This window comes from Macrotis lagotis, chromosome X (genome assembly GCF_037893015.1).
Source record: "Macrotis lagotis isolate mMagLag1 chromosome X, bilby.v1.9.chrom.fasta, whole genome shotgun sequence".
NCBI lineage: Eukaryota > Metazoa > Chordata > Mammalia > Peramelemorphia > Peramelidae > Macrotis > Macrotis lagotis.
The window spans coordinates 654357765-654378751 of NC_133666.1; the positions used below are offsets into that span (position 1 = coordinate 654357765).

Sequence of the window (20987 nt, forward strand, 5' to 3'; positions counted from 1 at the left end):
TTTATTTTGGGGGTCAAACTGGATCAATATAATTTTTATAATATTCAGTTGTCATTATTTTTTCATTGTTCTTTCCATTTACATTGCTATAATCATTGTTTATTTTTCTGATTATACTTACTTCACTTTGCAACCATTTATATGTCTTTCCATCCTTCTGTATATTCATCATGTTCATTATTTCTTACAAAATAGTAATTTTTTTTATTACATTTTTGTAACATAATTTAGCCATTCCTCAATTTATAAACATTTACTTTGTTTCCAATTCTTTGGAACAAAAATCTTACATAAATTTGGTGCATAAGGGACCTCTCTTTTCGTCATTGACTTCCTTGGATTTATACTTAGGTATATTTTAGTCACTTCCTTTGCATTATCCAGAATTGCTTTCCAGAATAGCTTTACCACTTTACAGCAATGTATGGTTGCCTCTTTACAACACTAATAGTCTCATTTTTTTAATCTTTTTGAATTTACTAAATGTAAAGAGATAACTCAAGAATTTTTTATTTATGTTTCTCTTATTAGTAATTTAGAGCATTCTTTCAAATGATTGTTAATAGTTTGCAGTTCTTATTTTGAGAACTGTTTCTTCATATTCTTTGACAATTTATCTCTTAGAGAATGGGTTTCATGTAATTCTGTTTTATATATGCTTATTTAGCCATATATTTATATATTGCATTTCAGACCTGTATATTATATTAAATTAATACCTTATTGAAGCATGACCATTTTATTACTATATTATATCTTATATATTATAAATATTAAATGCCAAGATTTTTGGGCAGCCAATGACTTTCTTATCTTAGTTGCATTAATTTTGTTCATGTAAAAGCTTTTCAATTCCATGTACTCAAAATTATCTATTTTATATTTTGTGGTTGACTATCTTACATTTATTAGAAAGAATTCACCTCCTGCCCCTACTTGTGAGAGGTATATGATCTGCTTCTCTTCTAATTTTTAATGGTATGATTTTTGATATTCAGATCACATAACTATTTTGAATTTATTATAAAATGTGTTGTTGGATATTAATCTAAACCTTAATGCCAAACTATTGTCTAGTTTTCCCAGCAATCCCACAGATTGAATTCACTTATTGAATTCAATTATTCTACTGTATGAGGTGACAAAAGGGATGGTTTCAGAGAAACCTGGAGGCTTGTGAGCAAAACTAGGAGAGCAATTTCAATAGTAATACCAACATTGTAAAGGCAACTATGAAAGACTTAATAACTCCCATCAATTCATGACCAACTAGGATTCCAGATGACTGCAATGTGGTTTCTTAACCTCTTGACAGAGGGGATGATAGACCCAAAGTACAAGATGAGACATTTATTTTTAGACATGAAAAACATGTGGATTTGTTTTGTTTGACTATACTTGTTACAAAGTTTGTGGTTTTCTTTTTTTTAATGGAGAGGAGATAGAATTAATGATAGCCTTGCCCCCCAAAATCAAGAAGAGAAACAAAAGAGGGTCATTAAAGTATTTTTTTAAATGAGCAAAAGAGAACTGGAAGAAGTTCAGAAGTAAACATAGAAAAAGGGACATTTTTGGAAGTAACATTTAATTTATATGCTTTTTTTTAAGGTTTTTGCAATGCAAATGGAGTTGTGTCTTGCCCAAGGCTACACAGCTAGGTAATTATTAAGTGTCTGAAGTCAGATTTGAACTCTGGTACTCCTGACTCCAGGGCTGGTCAGTGCTCTATCCACTGTGCCACCTAGCTGCCCCGATTTATATGCTTTTGTAAAATGCAATCTCCATATGATAGAGATTTATAGTTTTTTTATTTCTTTTAACGCAATTGGGGTTAAGTGACTTGCCCAAGGTCACACTGCTAGGCAGTTATTGTCTGAAGCTAAATTTCAACTCAGGTCCTCCTGACTCCAGCAGTACTCTATCCACTGTGCCACTAGCTGCCCCCAAATGTATAGTTTTACATATGATTGTCTTTTTTCTGTTCTAGTTTGAATATGGAAATGTTCTTTTGGCTGTTCACTAAATCCAAAATTTAAAAAAAATTTAAAAAGAAAAGAAAATCACTTTGGCAGCAGAATGGAAGATGAAATAGAGTGAGAAGAAATGTGAGGCAGAGAAACCAGTTAGGTTATTGCAATAGTCCTGTTAAAAGATGATGAAGGTGGGGCAGCTAGATGGCATAGTGGATAAAGCACTGGCCCTGGAGTCAGGAGTACCTGGGTTCAAATCCAGTCTCAGACGCTTAATAATTACTTAGCTGTGTGGCCTTGGGAAAGCCACTTAACCCCATTTGCCTTACAAAAAAAAAAGATGATGGTTTGAACTACAGTAGTTGTGTTTGTAGGAAGGAGACATATAAGGGAAATTCAAGATTTGGCAATGGTATTGTGATGTGGTATTGTTGGATACTTGAGAGGGAAGAGCAGAGAACAATGCGATTGTGAGCCTGACATATTAGGAGGAAAGTGGTGCCCTTGGCAGTGACAAGGAAGATTTCGAGAAGGGAGAGTTTACGGGAAAAGACAATGAGTTGTTTTGGACTTGTTGAACTTGAGGTGACCGTGGAACATCCAGTTCAAAATGTTCAAAAGTTAGATAGTGATATGTGATTGTAGCTGAAGACAGAGACTGGGACTAGATATATAGATTTGACAAGCCTGCCTAGCTGAAGCAGCAGGACACCTGATGTATCAAACAAATCAAATCATTTCAATCATTACCTTCTCTCGAATATCAATGGAGCTAAACCAGAATCAAACTAGATAATATTTATAAATAAATTTATAAATAAATATTTATAAACCTTAGAACTGTGCCTCATTCTCATAGGTGCTTAATAACTTCTTGTTCCCTCCCCTTCCCCAAGACCATAAACCAAGAGTCTTGGGGAAAGCAGCCCTTTCCCCCCTGTACTTCAAGACCACAGATCTTGCTTCTAGCTTTATCTATCAAGTAATCATTAAAAGGAACAGATGTCTATTTTCTTTGCAACTTTTTTTTTTTAGTTTTTGTAAGGCAATGGGGTTAAGTGGCTTGCCCAAGGCCACACAGGTAGGTAATTATGAAGCGTCTAAGGCCGGATTTGAACTCCGGTACTCCTGACTCCAGGGTCAGTGGGTGCTCTGTCCACTGAGTCACCTAGCTGCTCCCTCCTTTGTTACTTTTAACACTAACAGCTAACCGACTGACCCTCTTGGACAGGTAAAACCAGGAACCCCTAGAGAGGCAGCAACCTTCACACCACCAGTTTTTATTCCAGCCTAGACACCAGCCTGTGAAACAACCATCATGGAAATGTGATCTGGTGCTTGAAACCCTACCTCCTCTTTAGCAATCACAGTTATTGAAGACCCAGAAAATAGCATTCTTAACCTTGACACAGTTAAATGATTTAATATTAGAAATGAAAATGATTATTACTAGAAATTGCTTTAAAGACTCTGTACTATCATCTTCCTTGCCACTTCACTCTAAGGACCTTGGGACTTTTCCATTTGATTCACGACTGAAAACTCAATCTGTTGCTTCCTTCATGTGAGAGTGTGAATTTAATGCAATTGGGATCAAGAACTTTCTCATTTGTAGCCTACACACTTAACACAGGGCTTTAATGTAGTATGTACTCATTCATCAGTACATAGTTGATAATTCAACCCATGGGAATTTATGAGATTACTAATGAAACAAAATAGAGGGAAAAAAGCAAAGCCTTAGGGGACATCCGTGGTTAGCGAGCATGCCCAGGATGAAGGTCCAGCAAAGAAAATAGAGGAGTACTTACAAAAGTAGAAGAACCAGGAGAGAGCGGTGTCATGAAAACCTATAGAGAAGAGAATATCCAGGAGAAGGTGAAAACAATGTCAATTGTTGCCAAGATATTAAGAAAGATGGGAATAAAAAAAATCATCAGATTTGGCAGTCTTCTAGAGGACAGTTTCGGTTGAAAGGTTAGTTTAGAAGTGAGAGCACAGAGAATTAAAAGAAGGGTGAAAGAAAGTAAAGGCAACTAGTATGGATGGTTTACTCTGGGATTTTATCCTTAATCATGAAAGGGAAGAGAGGTATAGATTGGAAGCCAGAAAGGATGATTGGACCAAATGTGGAATTCTTTAAGATGAGGGGAAACAAGAGCATGCTTGTAGGCAGCAGAGGAGCCAATAGATAGGAAAAGAATAGGAATGATAATACTGGAGAAGACAAGAGGGGACTTGATTAAGGATGCACGTGGAGGCATAGGCCTTGGTAAAGAGTAGGGTAATCTCTTCATCAGAGATGGGGATGGAAGGAGGTGGAGGGGAGTAAGGAAGTGGCAGCTGAGGGGTCTGTACATTGGTAGCTGGGGGTTCAGAATCCCTGGAATGGGGAAAGTAAGAGGATTCAAGAATATACTTTTCTTTGCTAACAACTGACCGATTGACCTTCTTGGGGACTGAACCAGTCTTATTTGCAGAGTCATCAGTGGTTGGACAGAGATTCCTTAAAGGGAAGCAGGCTAATAGATTGTACAAGGTCTTCCCTCAAGGTACAACATAGAGGTTATTTGTTGTAAGCTCTCTTCCCTAATGCTAAATCTCATAACTCTTAGAAATCACCCTTCATTTTCTCCTCCTTCATTTCTGTTTTAAAATAAAGAGGTGACCCTTCTCCTTGCCAAGACAGACCACTCTTCTTTTACCCTTGGTCCTGTCCCTTCCAGTCCCTGATTCTATTTCCCCCTCCTCTAAAAAAATTTCCTTCTATTTTTAAATTTAGTCCTATGATTTAATGGTGTTGGGAGCTTTTGTATAGCAATTTCCTCTTCTGATGAAACCCTGTAACTTATAGTAATAGAGAATAGAAAAAAATAGAGGTTAAGTGATTTACTCAGGGTCACTCAGGCAAGATATATAGAAGGCAGGACTTAAATCTAGGCTTTCTTGGTTCTAAAACCAACATTTCACTCCCTATGACCACCATGTATTTACTTTATATGTATTTCATATCTATTTATGAGTAATATTGTTTGCTATGATAGACTGCAAACTCCTTGAGGGCAGGGACTAGTAAGTGTCTGTGTGTGTCTGTGTGTGTGTGTGTGTGTGTGGGTGTGTGTGTGTGTGTGTGGTCCCCCAGTGCCTCACACATTACCTAGTATATAGTTATTAATGAATACTTATGGATTGATTAATTCCTGGATCATGGGGCTTTGGGATCAGGATTTAAAATTTTTTATTTAAAATGAGATAGATGATAAAGGTGACATTTTAGCAGATAACCAGAGTCTTGACAGGAATGTTCAGCCATGGTTAAGAAGAGTTTACCCCAAATGTTCCATTGAGAGGGAGAAGCACAGGTAAGTGGAATGGGAGAGAATTCTGAATGGCCAGGACCAAGGCAGGAGGGGGCCAAAGGGCCCCTTGAAGAGGCAGGAAATTGAGGATTTATGGGCTATTCTGTCTCAAACTAGGGATGTGTATCAAGGAAGCAGCAGGAGTGTAGACAGAGAAAACATTCAGGAAACCATGGAGAGCCAGGACCTGGGGTGGAAGAAAAAGATGGAGAGGGATAAAGATTGAAGGATTCCTGATTTGGATCCTACCAGAAATCTTTCTTACTCCCAGACTCTGGAATCGGGGAGAAGGTAGTAGGGAGAGAATGGGTTGTTACCATTACAGAACCTTTCCAAGGAAGGTGCCTTCAAGGCTTCCCAGAAACAGAGAAGGATGAAGAAAACTTTCTGCTCGTATTCTCCCTCATTCAGAATGTGGAAACCCATACCCTTGGTTTCCTCTGTGCTGGTCCTATCCATGTCCTCAATCAGATTTTTCATCTGCAAAATGAGGAGATTGGAGTAGATGACCTCTGAGATTCATTTTAGCTCTGGATCTATAATTCTCCAATCCACCTCCCATCTTCACATTCTCCTCTCCTGGTATTTCTTTATTCCCCAAAACTCTCCTATCCCCAACATCTTCCTCACAGTCCCTCTGTTACTCTGAAGTTGAACTCTCACCCATTGCTGGGAAGATGTGGGTGAGGAAGAAGTCAAGGCCAGAAGCTGTGGCTCCTGGCACCCTGCCTTCTCCTCTGGCCCTAGTACCAGGCCAGGCCAGGCCTCCCCCTTGGCCCAGACTCAGGACAGGGAGGACAACAGAATGTCGCTGGGAAAACATGTGGGTGGGAATCCAATGTCCTCCCTCATCCCAAAAACAAATGAGGTCATTGTGCCACAGCTCTCAGGCTGGGCAAAGCCCTGGAGTCTACTAAGGCCATGGCATGAAATGGAGGAGGGGGCAGAATGCCAAAAGGGCACAACTCTGAAGCTTCTAAAGACTGGAGCACAAAGCTGAAATGAAGGCAGTCAAGGCAAGGAAAGATGTACAACAGATGTGAGCAGGCACAATCCTAGACACTGTGATGGACCCTAGCACAAAACCTGGGTCCAAAGTAACAGGCAAAATGTGAGGTGAGATCTTAAGCTAGGTTTGTGGGTGAAGAATTTGATGAATCTGCCCCAGGAGATAAAGGCTGGTGGGGGTGGGGGGGTACAACACAACTCTCCACCTCCCTATTCTCTTATGAAACTTGGGCATTTTCTGAGTCTTTCCCAGAAACAAACTCCTGAGCATGACTTCAGGGTATTCCGGATATACTTTATGATTGGTCTCTGTACCCATTTCCCAGATGATTCTGAAACAAAGAGAATTTGGATTAGATATACCAATGCTATGACCAAGTTCTGGCTTCCATGACCCATTCAAGCCAAGGCATTTACTTAGCTTCAATCAAGCCATTGTTTAAGCAGCTTTCAGTCATTCTGCCTTTTCAGATTTTTTGTGAACTGACTGCTTTTCCCTGCTAGTCTTTTTTTTTTTAGGTTTTTTTGCAAGGCAATGGGGTTAAAGTGGCTTGCCCAAGGCCACATAGCTAGGTAATTAAGTGTCTGAGACCAGATTTGAACCCAAGTACTCCTGATTCCAGGGCTGGTGCTCTATCCACTGCCACACCTAGCCCCCCTCACTTCTAATCTTTTCCAGGAGATTCATACTCCACCCTTTTTATTGGTACTCTTTTACTGAAGAAGAGTCTTGGGTTTAGAGACTTATCATCTAATTGTATTTCTGCCACTATTTATCATCAAAGACAAAATATATTACTGATTCTCTGGACCTCAGTTTTACTATCTGTAAAGTAAGAGAATCTTAGACTCAATCAATTGGTTAATTGGTTGTCTGGAGAATCCTGGAGCCCTAGCTTTAGCTCTGATTTGCCAGTGATATCTCATGACAAGTTATCTCCCCTCTCTGGCACTCACTTTCCTTATCTATAAAATGAAAATTTGTAATAATTCCCTCAAAGAATGATTGTTTGTAAACCATAAAGCACTATATGCATGTAATTACTGTTCTTTCCTTTAGTGGATTTGATGTCTGAATACCCGCCCTGCCATTTAATAGTTGTGAGATCCCCAGCAAGTTATCTAATCCCTCCCCCACTCAGTTCTTTAATTGTAAAATGGGTCCAGCCCTTCAGGGTTGTTGTTAAGAAAGCACTTTGTAAATACTGCAGAAATGTGAAGTCTGCTATTATCAGATACGGGAATATGTGATGCTTTTTACATGTTCTGCACATAGTAGGTCTCTTTGATAAAGGTTGCTTGAATTAAATCAAGGCCCAAGTGTGGGCCTTGGCTTTGGCCTTGAGTTCTGGTACAGGGTCTGGGGCACGTAGGCTAGGGCTGACTCAGCCCCAGTTCCAGCCCCTTCGTTCTTGCCTCAAACTTCCCTAGTTAGCTGGGAAGTGTCGGCTTTGTGGGGGGAAATGGAGTAGGCCCTCCCAGTGCCTGACGTGTGGCTCAGACAGCGGTGACCTTTCCCCTACTAAGCTGGGCTGCCAGAAGTGTACATCTGCCTCCCAAGCTAGGAGGAAGGAGCCAGCCCAGGTGGGGGGGTGGGGGTGGGATGGGGGAAAGGAAAACAGCTCTGGTATTTGAGTCCCGGGGCCTGGAGGAGGAGGCCAATGCCAAGCATCTCCCATCTCCACCCTGGGGGGAGGCCTTCTCCGAGGGGTGGAGGAACATTAGCTCCCTGGTTCCCCCGGCCTTCCTAGGAGGTCTGGGGTATAGCCAGGAGTCCCTACATCTCAACTGGGGGAGGAGCTGCGACTCCCTAGCAATCTCCAAGAAGAGGCAGGGTATGGGGGGGAGGGGGGGAAGGGGGGACTTCGGCTGGGTCCCTTTGAAGCTGGAAACCTGAGCCCCGCCTCGCTCTAGGACACACCCCCGGCCCCCAGGGCCAGGCCCCAGCTCATAAAATGGGGCTCCTTCAGTGAGCGGCCAGCCGCGGGACAGGACGGGCTCCGAGCGCACCTGAGAGTCCGCCAGAGCGGAATCCCCAACGAGCCTCCATCCCAGCCCCAGCGGAGCCCAGAAAAATGCGCTGCACCCCAACTACCGGAGCCGCGCTGGTGCTGTGCGCCGCCACGGCGGGGCTGCTGGGCGCAGCGGCCGCCCCCCACGGCCAGGGCCAGGGCCAGGGCCAGGGCCAGGGCCGTCCGGGGGCCCAGGCCAAGTACGCCTCGTGGGACGAGGTGAACGTGATCGCTCACGGGCTCCTGCAGCTCGGCCACGGGCTTCGGGAGCACGTGGAGCGGACGCAGGGCCAGGTGAACGACATCTACCGCCGGCTCCAAGCCGCCGACCCGGCTTGCGAAGACTCCCAGCGCCGCGCCCGCCACAGCCCCGAAGGCCCCCAGCTGCGCAGCCCAGGGCAGCCCGACGGCCCCTCGCAGCCCCAACAGCTGGCCCACCAGAAGCCCAAGCTGCAGCAGCTGGAAGGCAGCGAGGACCAGGGAGCAGACAGCAGCCCCGGGGGCGCCGCCTGGACCGCTGTGCGCAGCCTGCAGGTAAGGGATGCTCCCCTGTAGCTCCCTCCCCCAGCCTGGGTGACTGTCCCCTAGCCATCCTCCCGAGGGTTTGGGGGCGCTTCATTTTAGCCTGCTTGTGTTTTTTTCCAGTTCTAAATCTCGGGTGCTGCTTCTACCCCTCAGATTCCCCTCTTTCACTCCTTCAATACCTTCTCCATCTCCTCCAATCTGCTCTCCCCAGGTCCTATGCTCCTCATCCCCTTGTCATCAGGGGGCTCCCCGGGGGGGTCCTTCTGCCTTGCCCCTGAAATCCACTCTGGCCAGGAATCCCTTTTGCCCTCAGACCACAAGGGAGATTTTTCTCTGTCCAGCTGACCCCCTGAGTCTGTCCCTTTTCTTCATGATCCCAGACCCAGCTTCGGACACAGAACAGCAGAATTGAGGAATTATTTCAGAAAGTGACGCAGCAACAACAGCACCTGGAAAAGCAGAACTTGAAGATTCAAACATTACAGAGAAAGGTAGGCTCCTGATCAGATTAGAAGCCAAGGGACCAGGTAAAGGGTGGAGGCAGCCCTCAGAGACTCTTCAGTATCTGTTGCTCAGAATGGAGAAGCTTCCCTCGCTTGCTGATCCATTTCTTCTCATCTTGGACCTACCTATTAACTTCTTCTCTTCTGTTTGCAGCTCCAGGGCCTGGCTCCTTTTCAGCTGGGGCAGATACCACTAAAACCTATGGGAAAGAAAAACACCCCGAAGATGACTCGACACATCCATCCTGTTCCCAACAGCAGTGATAAGCCCAGTAAGTCCTGGATCTCATCTATGACCCAGACCCTACACCTCCTCTGCCCCAGTCTCAGCTTCTCCTTTTCACACATGCACACGCCTCTCTTCCCTGCCAGTGGCTTTTCCCTTTGCACTGACAAGAAATGTCAGAATTAGAGTGACAGTCAGTAGGGCAGAAAGGTGATTGTCTCAGTTAATAGGTGTGATTTATCTGAAGTAGCTTAGATAGAGCCTGGTTACCCACCAAAGATAAAAGCAGAGAAGATGGAGAGGCCTCCCTAACCCCAAGGACATTATGAGCCTCTGGACTTGCCTTCAATCAGTTCTGGGAAGTCTTGCTAACATAGAGTTGGGAATAAGTCTTATAAAACATCCACCTCTCCACTGTCGAGGATCTGTAAATATGCCCACCAAAAAGTCCTGCTCTTGATTCTTGCCTAGTTCTGTCCCACTTACATAGCTGCTTCCAGCCTTTCCTGCTAATCGAGGGAAAAAAACCTGCCTTTCCCTCTAAGAAAGTATATTTAACCCCAGTAGGAATTTCACATCTCTTATTTCCACTAAGCTAGCTTCGTACTGAGGACCCATTATGTGTCCAGAGTCATGCTTTGACTCTGACCCAAGTGTCTTATAGAGCAGACACACTTACAGAACAACTAGGGAAGAAGAGAAAGGATCAGTGTGATTCCAGCAATACAGATGTTTGTTGAATGCAAGTTGAAGTGTTCAGTAAACTGATTAATCCGGGAGGTCTTTTTTGGATGAGATCTTAAAGGAAGCTGGATCACTTGGATCAATGGGGAGAAGTCAAGGACATTTCAGACCATTGAAATGGAACAAGTGAAATGCTTTGTGTATTCACTTGGGGTTCCAGGAGTTTTAAGGAGAAATGACTAGAGCCTGGAGTAGAAAAGAGGGGAATGTGAGACCTACTGATTGCCATGCTAAGTTCAGATTGATGTAAAAGGAAACCATTGCAAGTTTTGAGGGACATGATCATATCCTAGGAAGACTTATCTAGCATAAGCTCCTTTATGGATGGGAAGGAGAAGAAATAAGAGACACCACTTAAGCTAGAAGATTATTATCCTCAGGGTTCTCAACAGTCTCATAAATTCTCTCTCTCTCTCTCTCTCTCACTCACACACACACACACTCTTAGAGCCATTTGTCACAAACACTATTTTCTTCTCTCATGCATGTGCCTCAAGGCTGATATCCAATTGAGAGAAAGTTGCCTCTCCTTTCATTTAGCCAGGGGCAATTCTTGGTGACTTCCTGCTGACCCGGTTGTCACCTATTGGTTTGTCCATCCCTATCTTGGTCTATTGGAGCCAAGGCTGCTGCTGGTAGACCAAGGAGGCAGATCTAAACCACTGTTCCTAGGGTCTTGGGTTTCTCCTGTCCCCAGATATTCCTTGATTGGGAGAACCAAGAGTTCCTGGGAAAAATCTAATAGTGGAAACTGAGGTTGAAGGAGGGGGTGGCTCTCTTAAGAATTGTTTGCCCAGGCTACTTAGTCTACTTAGTCAGGGGAACAGGAGGAGGAGGAATGGGGGTAAGGGAGGGAAGGAAACAGGGAGAGCCTGGGGAGACAGGGTCCTGTTTCTCCTAGAATAGGTGCCAAGTAGGGGAGAGTTCAGAGCTTGTTGGAGACATTCTGGTTGTAATCAAGGCCAGATTGGGAGTTTGGCTGTGAGCCACTGGGATTGGAAGAGAGGAAAGTAGGGTAAAGGGGAACAGCCAGGAAATGTCCTCCTATCCCTCTTAAGTCCTAAACACTCTTCCTCCCCCTCTAGACACTATCCTTCAATAACTTCAGCCCTTCCAGTCCCATCCCCCTCCTGACCTTTCCCCTACTCCCTGGGCCTGCCTGATTCTGTCTTCACAGGGTCTTTCCTTCTAATATACCCTCTATGCCTAACCACCTTCACCCTATTGGGACCCTACTAAGGGATATGGAAGAAAAAAATAAGCCCCAACCCCAGAAGGGTTGTGGGGTGATTCCAATAGGGTCACTTCTACCCTTAAGGAATTAAGGGTAGATGGGGCCTGGGTCCAGGACACTTAAGGAAAATTCATAAAGTTGGCTAAGTTTGTCTTTACACCCACCTATCACACACTTCAGGCCCTGGGGCCCTCATGTCCTCTCTCCCACGTTAAACCATCCTGTCTGGGAAGGATCTGATATGAATCATTCCTTAGTTAGGTAAATGGGCCCTAGGAAAGAAAAAAAAATCTGACTCTGCCTTTCTGCCCACATTCCCAGACAAAGAATATGTGTGTATTTGGTTAGAGGGGAGGGAAAAAGGAGGAGAGGCAGAGATCCATGGCTTATTGTCCTCAGCTTAGTGGGAAGACCTAATTATGACCCAGGCAAGAAGTCATCCTTCAGAGTTTTGGAATTAACCTTCAACCTATCTCCCATATGTATTCATGTACACACACACATACACACACATACAGATGGAGATATTTATTTCTTCTGTAGATACACCTGATTGCCTAGGGAGAAGATTAAGGACCAACTGCAGCTCTTTTCTCTAATCTCCTTGTCTATCTCTTTCTCTTACAGAGCTACCCCAGGATTGCCATCAACTTTTTCTGGGTGGAGAACGTCAGAGTGGACTTTTCCAAATTCAACCCCAAGGTTCTTCCCCCTTCCTGGTGAACTGCAAAATGACCCCAGGTATGGGGGAAGGGGTAAATCTAGTAGAGGAAGGGGCCTTGACTGTCACTCAATATGCATTTTAAGTGTTTACTATGAACTAGGTATGGTGCTAAGAGCTAAGAATACCTAGATCAGAGAAAATGTGGTACTTGTCCTCAAGAAGGTCACATTCTAATGCCACTTAGAAGAAAAGGTCTTCCACTCAGCCTGCTGGCATTCCCCTAGCAAGATGAATTCTGTTGTCTTTTCATTTTTAAGCTCAGAGAAGTGTTACCATGGAGTCTGATTTGAAAGTAGTTAGGAAGGGTTTAAGATGTCAGAGAGCTTGAGGGATATCAGAAACTGAGTCCTTTCCCGTTGCCTAACTCTCTAGTGTAGTACATGTCTAGAGAGCCCTAGGCTCCATCTGTTACTGAGAAGTTTCTGTAATCTATATTGTCTAATATAGCTGTAAAATCTTAGCTTCCAAAATAATAATATAGGTGACAAGCTATACATTTGAGGCTGTACATTTTTTTGATCCATTCTGCTATACTTCTTTCAATCAATCAATAATCATTATTTTTTTTTAAAGCAATGGGGTTTAAGCTATGTGCCATAGGACACATAGCTAGGCAATTATTAAGTATTATTAAGTGTCTGAGGCCAGATTTGAACTCAGGTACTCCTGACTCCAGGGCTGGTGCTCCATCCACTGTGCCAGCTAACTGCCCCCATAATCATTATTAAGTACCTACTATGTCACTCTATTCCTGTGCTAGATGCTAGGGATACAAAGTCTAAAAATGAAAACCCAGGCCTTCAAGGCATTTAGAATATTGTGGAGAAGACAACATATATGTGTGTGTGTGTGTATATATATATATATATATATATATATATAATATATATAAATATATATGTGTGTGTATCTGTATTCATATGTATATATATTTAGATATGACAAAAATATGTGATACATAAGTTATAGATACAAAACTATCGATAGGTAACTATAGGGTAGGGAAAACATAAGCTGCTTACAGGAATCAGGAAAAACCTTCAGAAGACAACTATTAAATTTTTTTTCCTTCTGAACTTTAACATCAAATAAAATAAGCATTTCCATTAATATCAGGGTGTTACACTCAGGAAGATTGAAAAGGGGGATTAGACATGATACCATGATTCTTCATTTTGTAGAGTTTGCTTTTATTAAGTATATAATAAATCTAACATGTAACTTTCAAAACTCCTACTGGTCTTTTTTCTATTCTTTTCTGTTCATCTTTTCTTCTTTTGGAAGCAGAGTTAAGTGATTTGCCTAGGGTCACACAACTAGCCTGTATCTGAGGCCAAATTTGAACTCAAGTCCTTTTGATTCCAGGGTCAGTGATCTATGTACTGTACTACCCAGTTGCCATTGTTCATCTTTAAAAAAATGCTTCAGTAACCTTTTTTTTGGGGGGGCAACCCTAACTCATTTTCCCCCTTTTCCTCTCCCTCTTTCTCCCCATGCTGATAATGGGATGATGGGGAAAAATCCCTCCCCCATGTTGTTTCATCCCTGATAGTGATCATCCTCTGTCCTTCCTTCCTTTTGTGCTAGACCACTCAAGAAGGCAATCCTCAAAAAGTGCCTCCATTTCCTTTCCTCTTCTTATTTCTCTGAAGCCTGTCTTCTGACCTCATCATTCAACTGGAATTACTGTCTCCAAAGTAAATATTGTTGATTACTAATTATTAGTTACTAATCTCTTAAATGCCAAATCTAACAGCCTTTTCTCAGCTTTTTTGACTTGTCTCCAGCTTCAGCATTGTCTATAAGCCTCTTCTCATTATTCCCTCATTCCAAGTTCTCATAGACTGCTGTCTTCTGGTTCTTGTCCTACTGTCTGACCATTCCTTTTTTGTCCCTATTGTAGGATCTTCTTCATTTACCATTAACTGAAAAGGTCTCCAGAAGTTCTATCTTGGATCTCTTTCTCTTCTTCCTCTCTTATTTCATTTGATGAACTTGTCAGCTTCCATGGTTTCAATTATCTCTTTGCAGATGATTTTTTATATACTTGTCCCATCCTAATCTCTATCTTGAAACAGATGTAGACTTGTAGACTTCTTAAACTCCTCATATCCAAAATTGAACTCAATTACCCGTTCTTTTAAACCCTCCCATGGTCCAAACTTCCCTATAATTGTAGAGAGTACCATCATTATTCCAGTCACTCAAATTCACAACCTAGGGTATAATCATTGACACCTCAAACCACCCCCCCATCCATTATGTCATCAAGACCTTTTGTTTCTGCTTTCATCCTATCTCAAATATACCTCCTCTCCTCTGACACTACACTCCTCCTGGTGCAGACTCTCCTCCCCTCACACCTGATCCATAGTCATCTGCTTGGTCTCCATCCCATAAATCTCTTTCCACTCCACTCTAATACACCCTCCAGTAAACTGTCAATTGAGCTTCCTGAAATACAGGCCTAACTATATCATCACCTCTCCCATTAAATAAATTCCAATGGTTTCCTATCACCAGGACCAAATAGAAAATTTTCTCTTGGGCTTTTAGAACCCTTTATAACTTGACCCTTTTCTAACTTTCCAGATTTCTTACACCTTAGTCCTTTGCACTTACTCTTCAATCTAGTGCCTGTGGATTTTGCTGTTCTTCCCATATACTGTCCATTGTCTGACTCCAAATGGTTACACTGCTCTCCTCCTTGCCTGAAATATTTTAGTCCTCTCTACCTCTTTGCCTCCATATCTCATTTGTACATAGTTATTTGCATGTTGTCTCCCTCATTAGACTGTAAGGTCTGGAAGAGGAGGGACTGCTTTTTGCCTCTCTTTGTATTCCCAGAACTTGGCATTATGTCTGACATGTAGAAGGTAGTTAATAAAGGAAAATTGACTGCCTGATTGTAACGAATTTGTATAGTTCAACAAAACTTATTTCTATATTGACTCTGTCCAATTCTGAAGCTTGAGTCATTCAGCTGTCATGAAATGGGTAGCCTAGGAAGCCAGGGATTCTAAGAGTCCGGGGTGAGGAGGGAGGAGTATGTCTAGTATAGGGCATACCCAGAGCAAAGGCACTGAAGAAGGAGGTGTAAGGGTCAACAAATAAGCCAGGACATCTATGCCATAGAGTGTGTGATAAAGAATAATCTGTAAGAAGACTGGAAAACTAGGAAGAGGCCAGGTTGTGAAGAGTTCTCAGTGCCAGATAGAGGAGTTTTTATTTTATCCCCTAGAGATTAATAAGTAAAGGAAGAGTGAAATAGTGAGACCTAGGCTTTTAGGGAAATTATTTTGACAATAAAGCATAAACTGAGACCTTTTGGTATAGTAGGAAAGGCACCATATTTGTAGTTGGGAGCCTGAGGGTTGACTGTGGTGCTGCCATTTACTCTCTATTCAGCCTTGGAGACTCAATCACTAACTATTCCTTGGTCTCATTTTTCCTCATCTGTAAAATGAAGAGGTTAAATCTAGTCTCTAAATCCTTTGCAACATTCATATCCTATGATCTTATGATTTCTGGTAGAGGTGTTTGGGAAGTTTTGGGTTTCCTAAGCTAGTTGTGGTATATCCGTTCTTTATTAATGTGGGTGAATCCTAGTAACCACACTTTTTTTTTGGCAGAGGGTGGCTGGACCATAATCCAGAGACGTCTTAATGGCTCAGTAGATTTTCATCAACCCTGGGAGGCCTACAAGTCAGGCTTTGGAGACCCTAATGGTAGGTATTTCCAGGGGACAAAATTGAGATCCAAGGAATAAATCACCCAAGTGAAGTGGGGAGGGGGTGGGGTGGGAATAGGGAGAAGAAATAGATTGTCTATAAGACAACATGAGATAAACCCTTAGTGCTAGGCTAGGCCTTTTCTAATGGGGGTCCCAGAAGTTTCTTGGTGTTTTTCTCCTTTTCCCATACATTTCTCTACCCTCTCTGCATATATTCTGGGATTGATAATGCTGTAGAACCAAGGAAGTAGCCTATATGCATTTTCTGGTATTTGTCCCCGTGCTGAGTGCTTGCTTCTGAATTCAGGGGAATTTTGGCTTGGTCTGGAGAAGGTACATCATATCACTGGAGACCGAGGAAGTCGTCTTAGTGTACAGCTATTAGATTGGGAAGGCAATGTCCAATCTGTCCAGATCCCCTTCCACTTGGGAGGGGAGGATACAGCCTATAGTCTGAAGCTCACAGGACCAGTTGCTGGAGAACTGGGTCCAGCCACAGAAGATGGACTATCTTTACCTTTCTCTACTTGGGATCGTGATCATGACCTCAGAACAGATCTGAACTGTGCCCAGAACCTCTCTGGTAAGTAAGCAATCTCCAAACTAACCCTAATTTCAATCTCAATTCTCTTACTTTAACCAGATTTTCTAATCCCAGCCTCAAATAACTTTTATAATAAAGCATTCCTGACTCTTAAATACAGTACCTAGAGCAGAATTTTATACATCATAGTCACTTAACCAATATTTGAATTAATGATCCCATTTGTTGCCCTATCCACAAATCCTCAACTCCTATCCATGACTAAAATATGGCTCATATCTGAGCTTTAAACCTTATCCTGAATTAAAACATCAATTTTAATAAGCAATTTCTTAGCCAAAATCCTGAATTTAAGGTTCACTCTAATCTTAAAATGCCACTTGAAAGTCATGAAACCCATACTCAGTTCCTAGCTATAAACATATAGTTTAATCCTACACAGCTTCATACCTATCCCTAATCTCCTATCTGTAATCAAACTCCCCGCCCCACCATGTGGATGTTGTATAAGAATGTTGTTTAGTTGTTTCAGTCATTCTTGACTCATTATGATCCTATTTGAGGTTTTCTTGACTTTGCCATTTTCTTCTCCAGCTCATTTTACTGTCTGCTTTATCATAGGATCATAGATTTAGAATAAGATGGAATATTAAAAGTCATCTAGTCCTATCTCTCATTTTGCAGATGGGGAAACTAAGGCCAAGAGAAGTGATGTGAATTGCCCAAGATTGAACAGCCAATAAGTAGCAGAGCTAGTATTTGAGGTTCAGCCCTTAGACTCCAAATCCAGGGCTAATACACTGTGCCATAGGTCTTGGTCATTAGAATTGGAAAAGTGTTTGGTGGTCCCTGTGGTATAGACAATGGAAGGAGCACTGAATCTGAAGTCAGAGAACCTGAGTTCAAATTATGGCTCTGCCTTTTATTTCCTGTGCAACCTTGGGAAAATCATATAAATTCTCTGGTCTCCCTTTTCCTCATCTGAAAATGAGGGGGTTAAACTATAGATGACCTCTACCTTTCTGGTTCTAAACTTTTCATCTGCTCCCACCCCCACCATTTTACTGATGAGGAAACAGGTTTAGAGAAATTAAGGAACTCTCCTAGGATCATACAGGTAATAAGTAACAGAACCAGGATTTGAATGTAGCACTAGATCTGGAGTTTGCTCATTTTCAGATGATGAAATGGAGGACCAGAAAGAGGCAAAAGGTCACAGAACTTGGGGCTTCTGACTGACAGTCTAGTATTTTCTGAATCAGTATTTTTTCTCCCATTATATCATGACTACCTTCTTGAGCTCTAACTGCAATCCGACAGATTAGCCCTCTAGCAGACCTGTACCCTTGTATTTCTACCTTCCTCACTCAATTCCTAACCCTGCTGTCCTTGTTTAATTTTTTTTTCAGGAGGCTGGTGGTTCAGTACTTGTGGCCATACCAACCTCAATGGAAAGTATTTTCATTCCCTTCCCCGGCAACGGCACCAGAGGAAGCAGGGCATCTTTTGGAAGACTTGGCGTGGACGCTACTACCCTCTACAGGCCACCACCATGCTAATTCAGCCCACAGAGGGTGTCACCTCCTAGCCTTGTTCTGAGAACCTTGCAGGCTAACAGAAAGGAGCCAGTGCTCAATGAGCCAAAGACTCAACATAAATGCAAAGGGAGAATTCTCTCACTCTCCCCTTTCCTAGCATCACGGTGACAACAGGTTCCCTGGAACATATGCTGCTGGGAAAGGATCAAGACTGAAAAAGGTACTTCATTGAGAGGATCCAGGTCCAGCCTTGGAATCTAGCCCTTCCCCCTTGAAGAGACATTTTTTATTCCTTCCCCTCCCTTCTTTAATCTATTGTCCTCTTAAGGGTAAATCTATGGTACCAACAGTGCTAACGGGCAGGGGCTTTCCCTCTCCAGAAGAGTTTTATGCACAAGTGAAATGGAGGGGCTGGCTTACCTGACTTTGGGAGTAGTGGGAAAGAAGCCCAAGTTCTGGGCTCGTGGCTGACTAGGAGTCTGACCTAGCTATTTTCAGTCATATTGACTGGACTGAATGATGGGACCAAGAACTGGGGGTTGATGACCTCAGAGTGTTTCTATTTCAAAGCCCACTTGGGGCTTAATGAGGGGTCAGGGTTATTTGTAAATAACTGTCTTGTAAAAAGTTTTACTATCTATGTTAGACATGGGGCCTGGCTGGGATTACCAGGCTCCTCAGATTTGTTTGTAATAAAAGAAATGAAAGAATTTCAGGATTGAAAGGGCACTCAATTCATCCAGTCCAAACAGGAATCACTAATGCAACCTCCAGAAGTATTTACTTAGTTGTTCCTTGGAAATGCTCAGAGTTGGAGAATTTGCCATTTTATCCCAAAGAGACCTCACAGCTCTGCTAGTGAGGGTGTTCTTTATAGTAATCTGAAATTTGCCTTCTATCCAAGACCATACAGAATAATCTATTTTCGAATCACAGTTCTTAAACTACTTCTTTCCTTTTTACCATCATCATCATCATCCCCCCCCCACCCAATGTACCTAAATCTAATCCAGTCAAAATATCCCTAAGTCTTTTAACCAGTCCTCATATAGCTTGGATTTGAGTCCATTTTGTGTTCTTTGGATGCATTTCAGTTTTTGAGAAGTCAACCAACAAGTCTTGATTAAATATGTTCTAGGCCCTGTTCAAGGTCTTTGTGGGTACTCAACTCCATTATGCAAGTCAGCAACTGGAAGCACAGCGGGGCAGGAAAAGATAACCCTTGTTAACCAGGTTGGCGTTAGCTGTAGTCTTTTCAGGCTCCAGAAAACATCATAAGGCAAGGTCAGCCTGTCCTCCCTGTCCCCATCCCTTACTGACTTACCTGGTGACTCTGTTGCTCATCACTTTAGACCTGCTGATCTGAGGAAGGTGGGAAGGAAAGTCTTAATTCCTTTTTAGTCTCCTTTATTGGTGTACTAGACCGAGGTCTTGGGATGCAGGCTCTCAACCAAATACATGACATAGACAACTCGATTTTAGGTAGACTTCTTATTCCTCTTTCAATGATTTCCCCAGAGGTAGGAGACAATGAAGTTTTAGGCAAGCAATAATGATAGGTGATACATATAGAGCTTTAAGGTTTGAAAGATGCTTTTCAAATATTCCATTTTTTCCTCATGACAGCCATAGGTGCTATCATTGTCTCAGATTTATAAGTGAGGAAACTGAGGCAGGCACATTAAGTGATTTTCCTAGGTCACACAGCTCATCAATGTCAGTCTAGATTTGAACTCAGGCTTTCCATAGTCCAGGTCCAGCCCTCTATTTACTGAACCACTTGACTGCCCATGCCAGATTTAAGAGTGGAGTCTATCCCTGTTAATGGTAAATGGTGACTAGGCAGGTCTCTGCAATGGCAGTGTGATTATTTTGGTTTCATTTTTTGATAGTTAGCTGCATCAGAAATTTAAAGTCAGATGAGACCTTTGAGGTCCAAACACTCCCCTTGCCCCATTTTATGGATGAGGAAACTGAGGCCCAGAGAGGTAGAGGACAAGGTGCCTGACTTCAAATCTAGCCTCTTACCACTTCCACATTGTCTCTATCGTCTAATTTATGTGCTTGATCTCTACCACACGGTGCCACCTCTCGGCCCCACCAGACACTTAATCATGTCATGACCCTCACTGACTGTCGCCTAATATACTAGCAGGTGGGTCTCTGAAATCGAAATCATGAAAGAGGGGACATGACAATGAGTGGCCAGGGGCTGAGTGACCAGTGGGTCTGAGGTGGGGTATATCAGGATGGCCAGGTAAGTATGAGGGGTGGTTGATAGCAGTGGGGTGTTTGTGTGAAGAAATGACTGGTGGATGTGAGAGATGGTAGTCAGGGGGAGTGACTAGGAAAGTATATGGGCAGCAAGGTGGTGCAATGGATAGGGCACCAGCCCTGGAGTCAGGAGGTCCTCAGTTCAAATCCAGACTCAAGATACTTGACACTAGCTGTGTGACCTTGGCCAAGTCATTTAACCCTGACCAGCTCATATCCAAAGCCATCTCTAGATGTCCTGATTCCTATCTGGCCACTGGATCCAGATGACTCTGGAGAAAGTGAGGCTGGTGATTTAGCCCAGCGCCCCCAACTCAAATCCAATTCGTGTGCTTGTCCTGACATCACCTCCCCAAAGGACGAAGGCCATCACCATGTCATCATCCTGGTCTAAGGGGGCGGAGGGTTTCTGGGATGGGTGAGCAGTAAGGCCCTGGGGTGTTGGACAGCGCCCGGTGGGTTTCTGGGGTGACGATCAGCGAGGGGTGTGTCTGAACCCGCGTCAGGCTGCAGGGTGATGGAGTGGTCCGCCAAGGGGTCCTCGGGGTGGGATTCTGAGGGCGCGGTCGGCAGCCTGGGTGGTCTCAGGGCTG

At 43.1% G+C, this 20987-nt stretch overlaps 1 protein-coding gene across 1 annotated transcript; it reads left to right on the top strand.

The window, feature by feature from the left end:
* Window positions 1–8231: 8231 nt before the first annotated feature.
* ANGPTL4 (angiopoietin like 4) lies at window positions 8232–20933 on the top strand. Its single transcript, XM_074205031.1, has 7 exons — window positions 8232–8883; window positions 9255–9365; window positions 9532–9649; window positions 12209–12322; window positions 15938–16033; window positions 16346–16621; window positions 17992–20933. Exons 1-7 carry the CDS (start codon window positions 8413–8415, stop codon window positions 18168–18170), a joined length of 1365 nt encoding a protein of 454 aa, XP_074061132.1. The 5' UTR covers window positions 8232–8412; the 3' UTR covers window positions 18171–20933.
* Window positions 20934–20987: the final 54 nt, after the last annotated feature.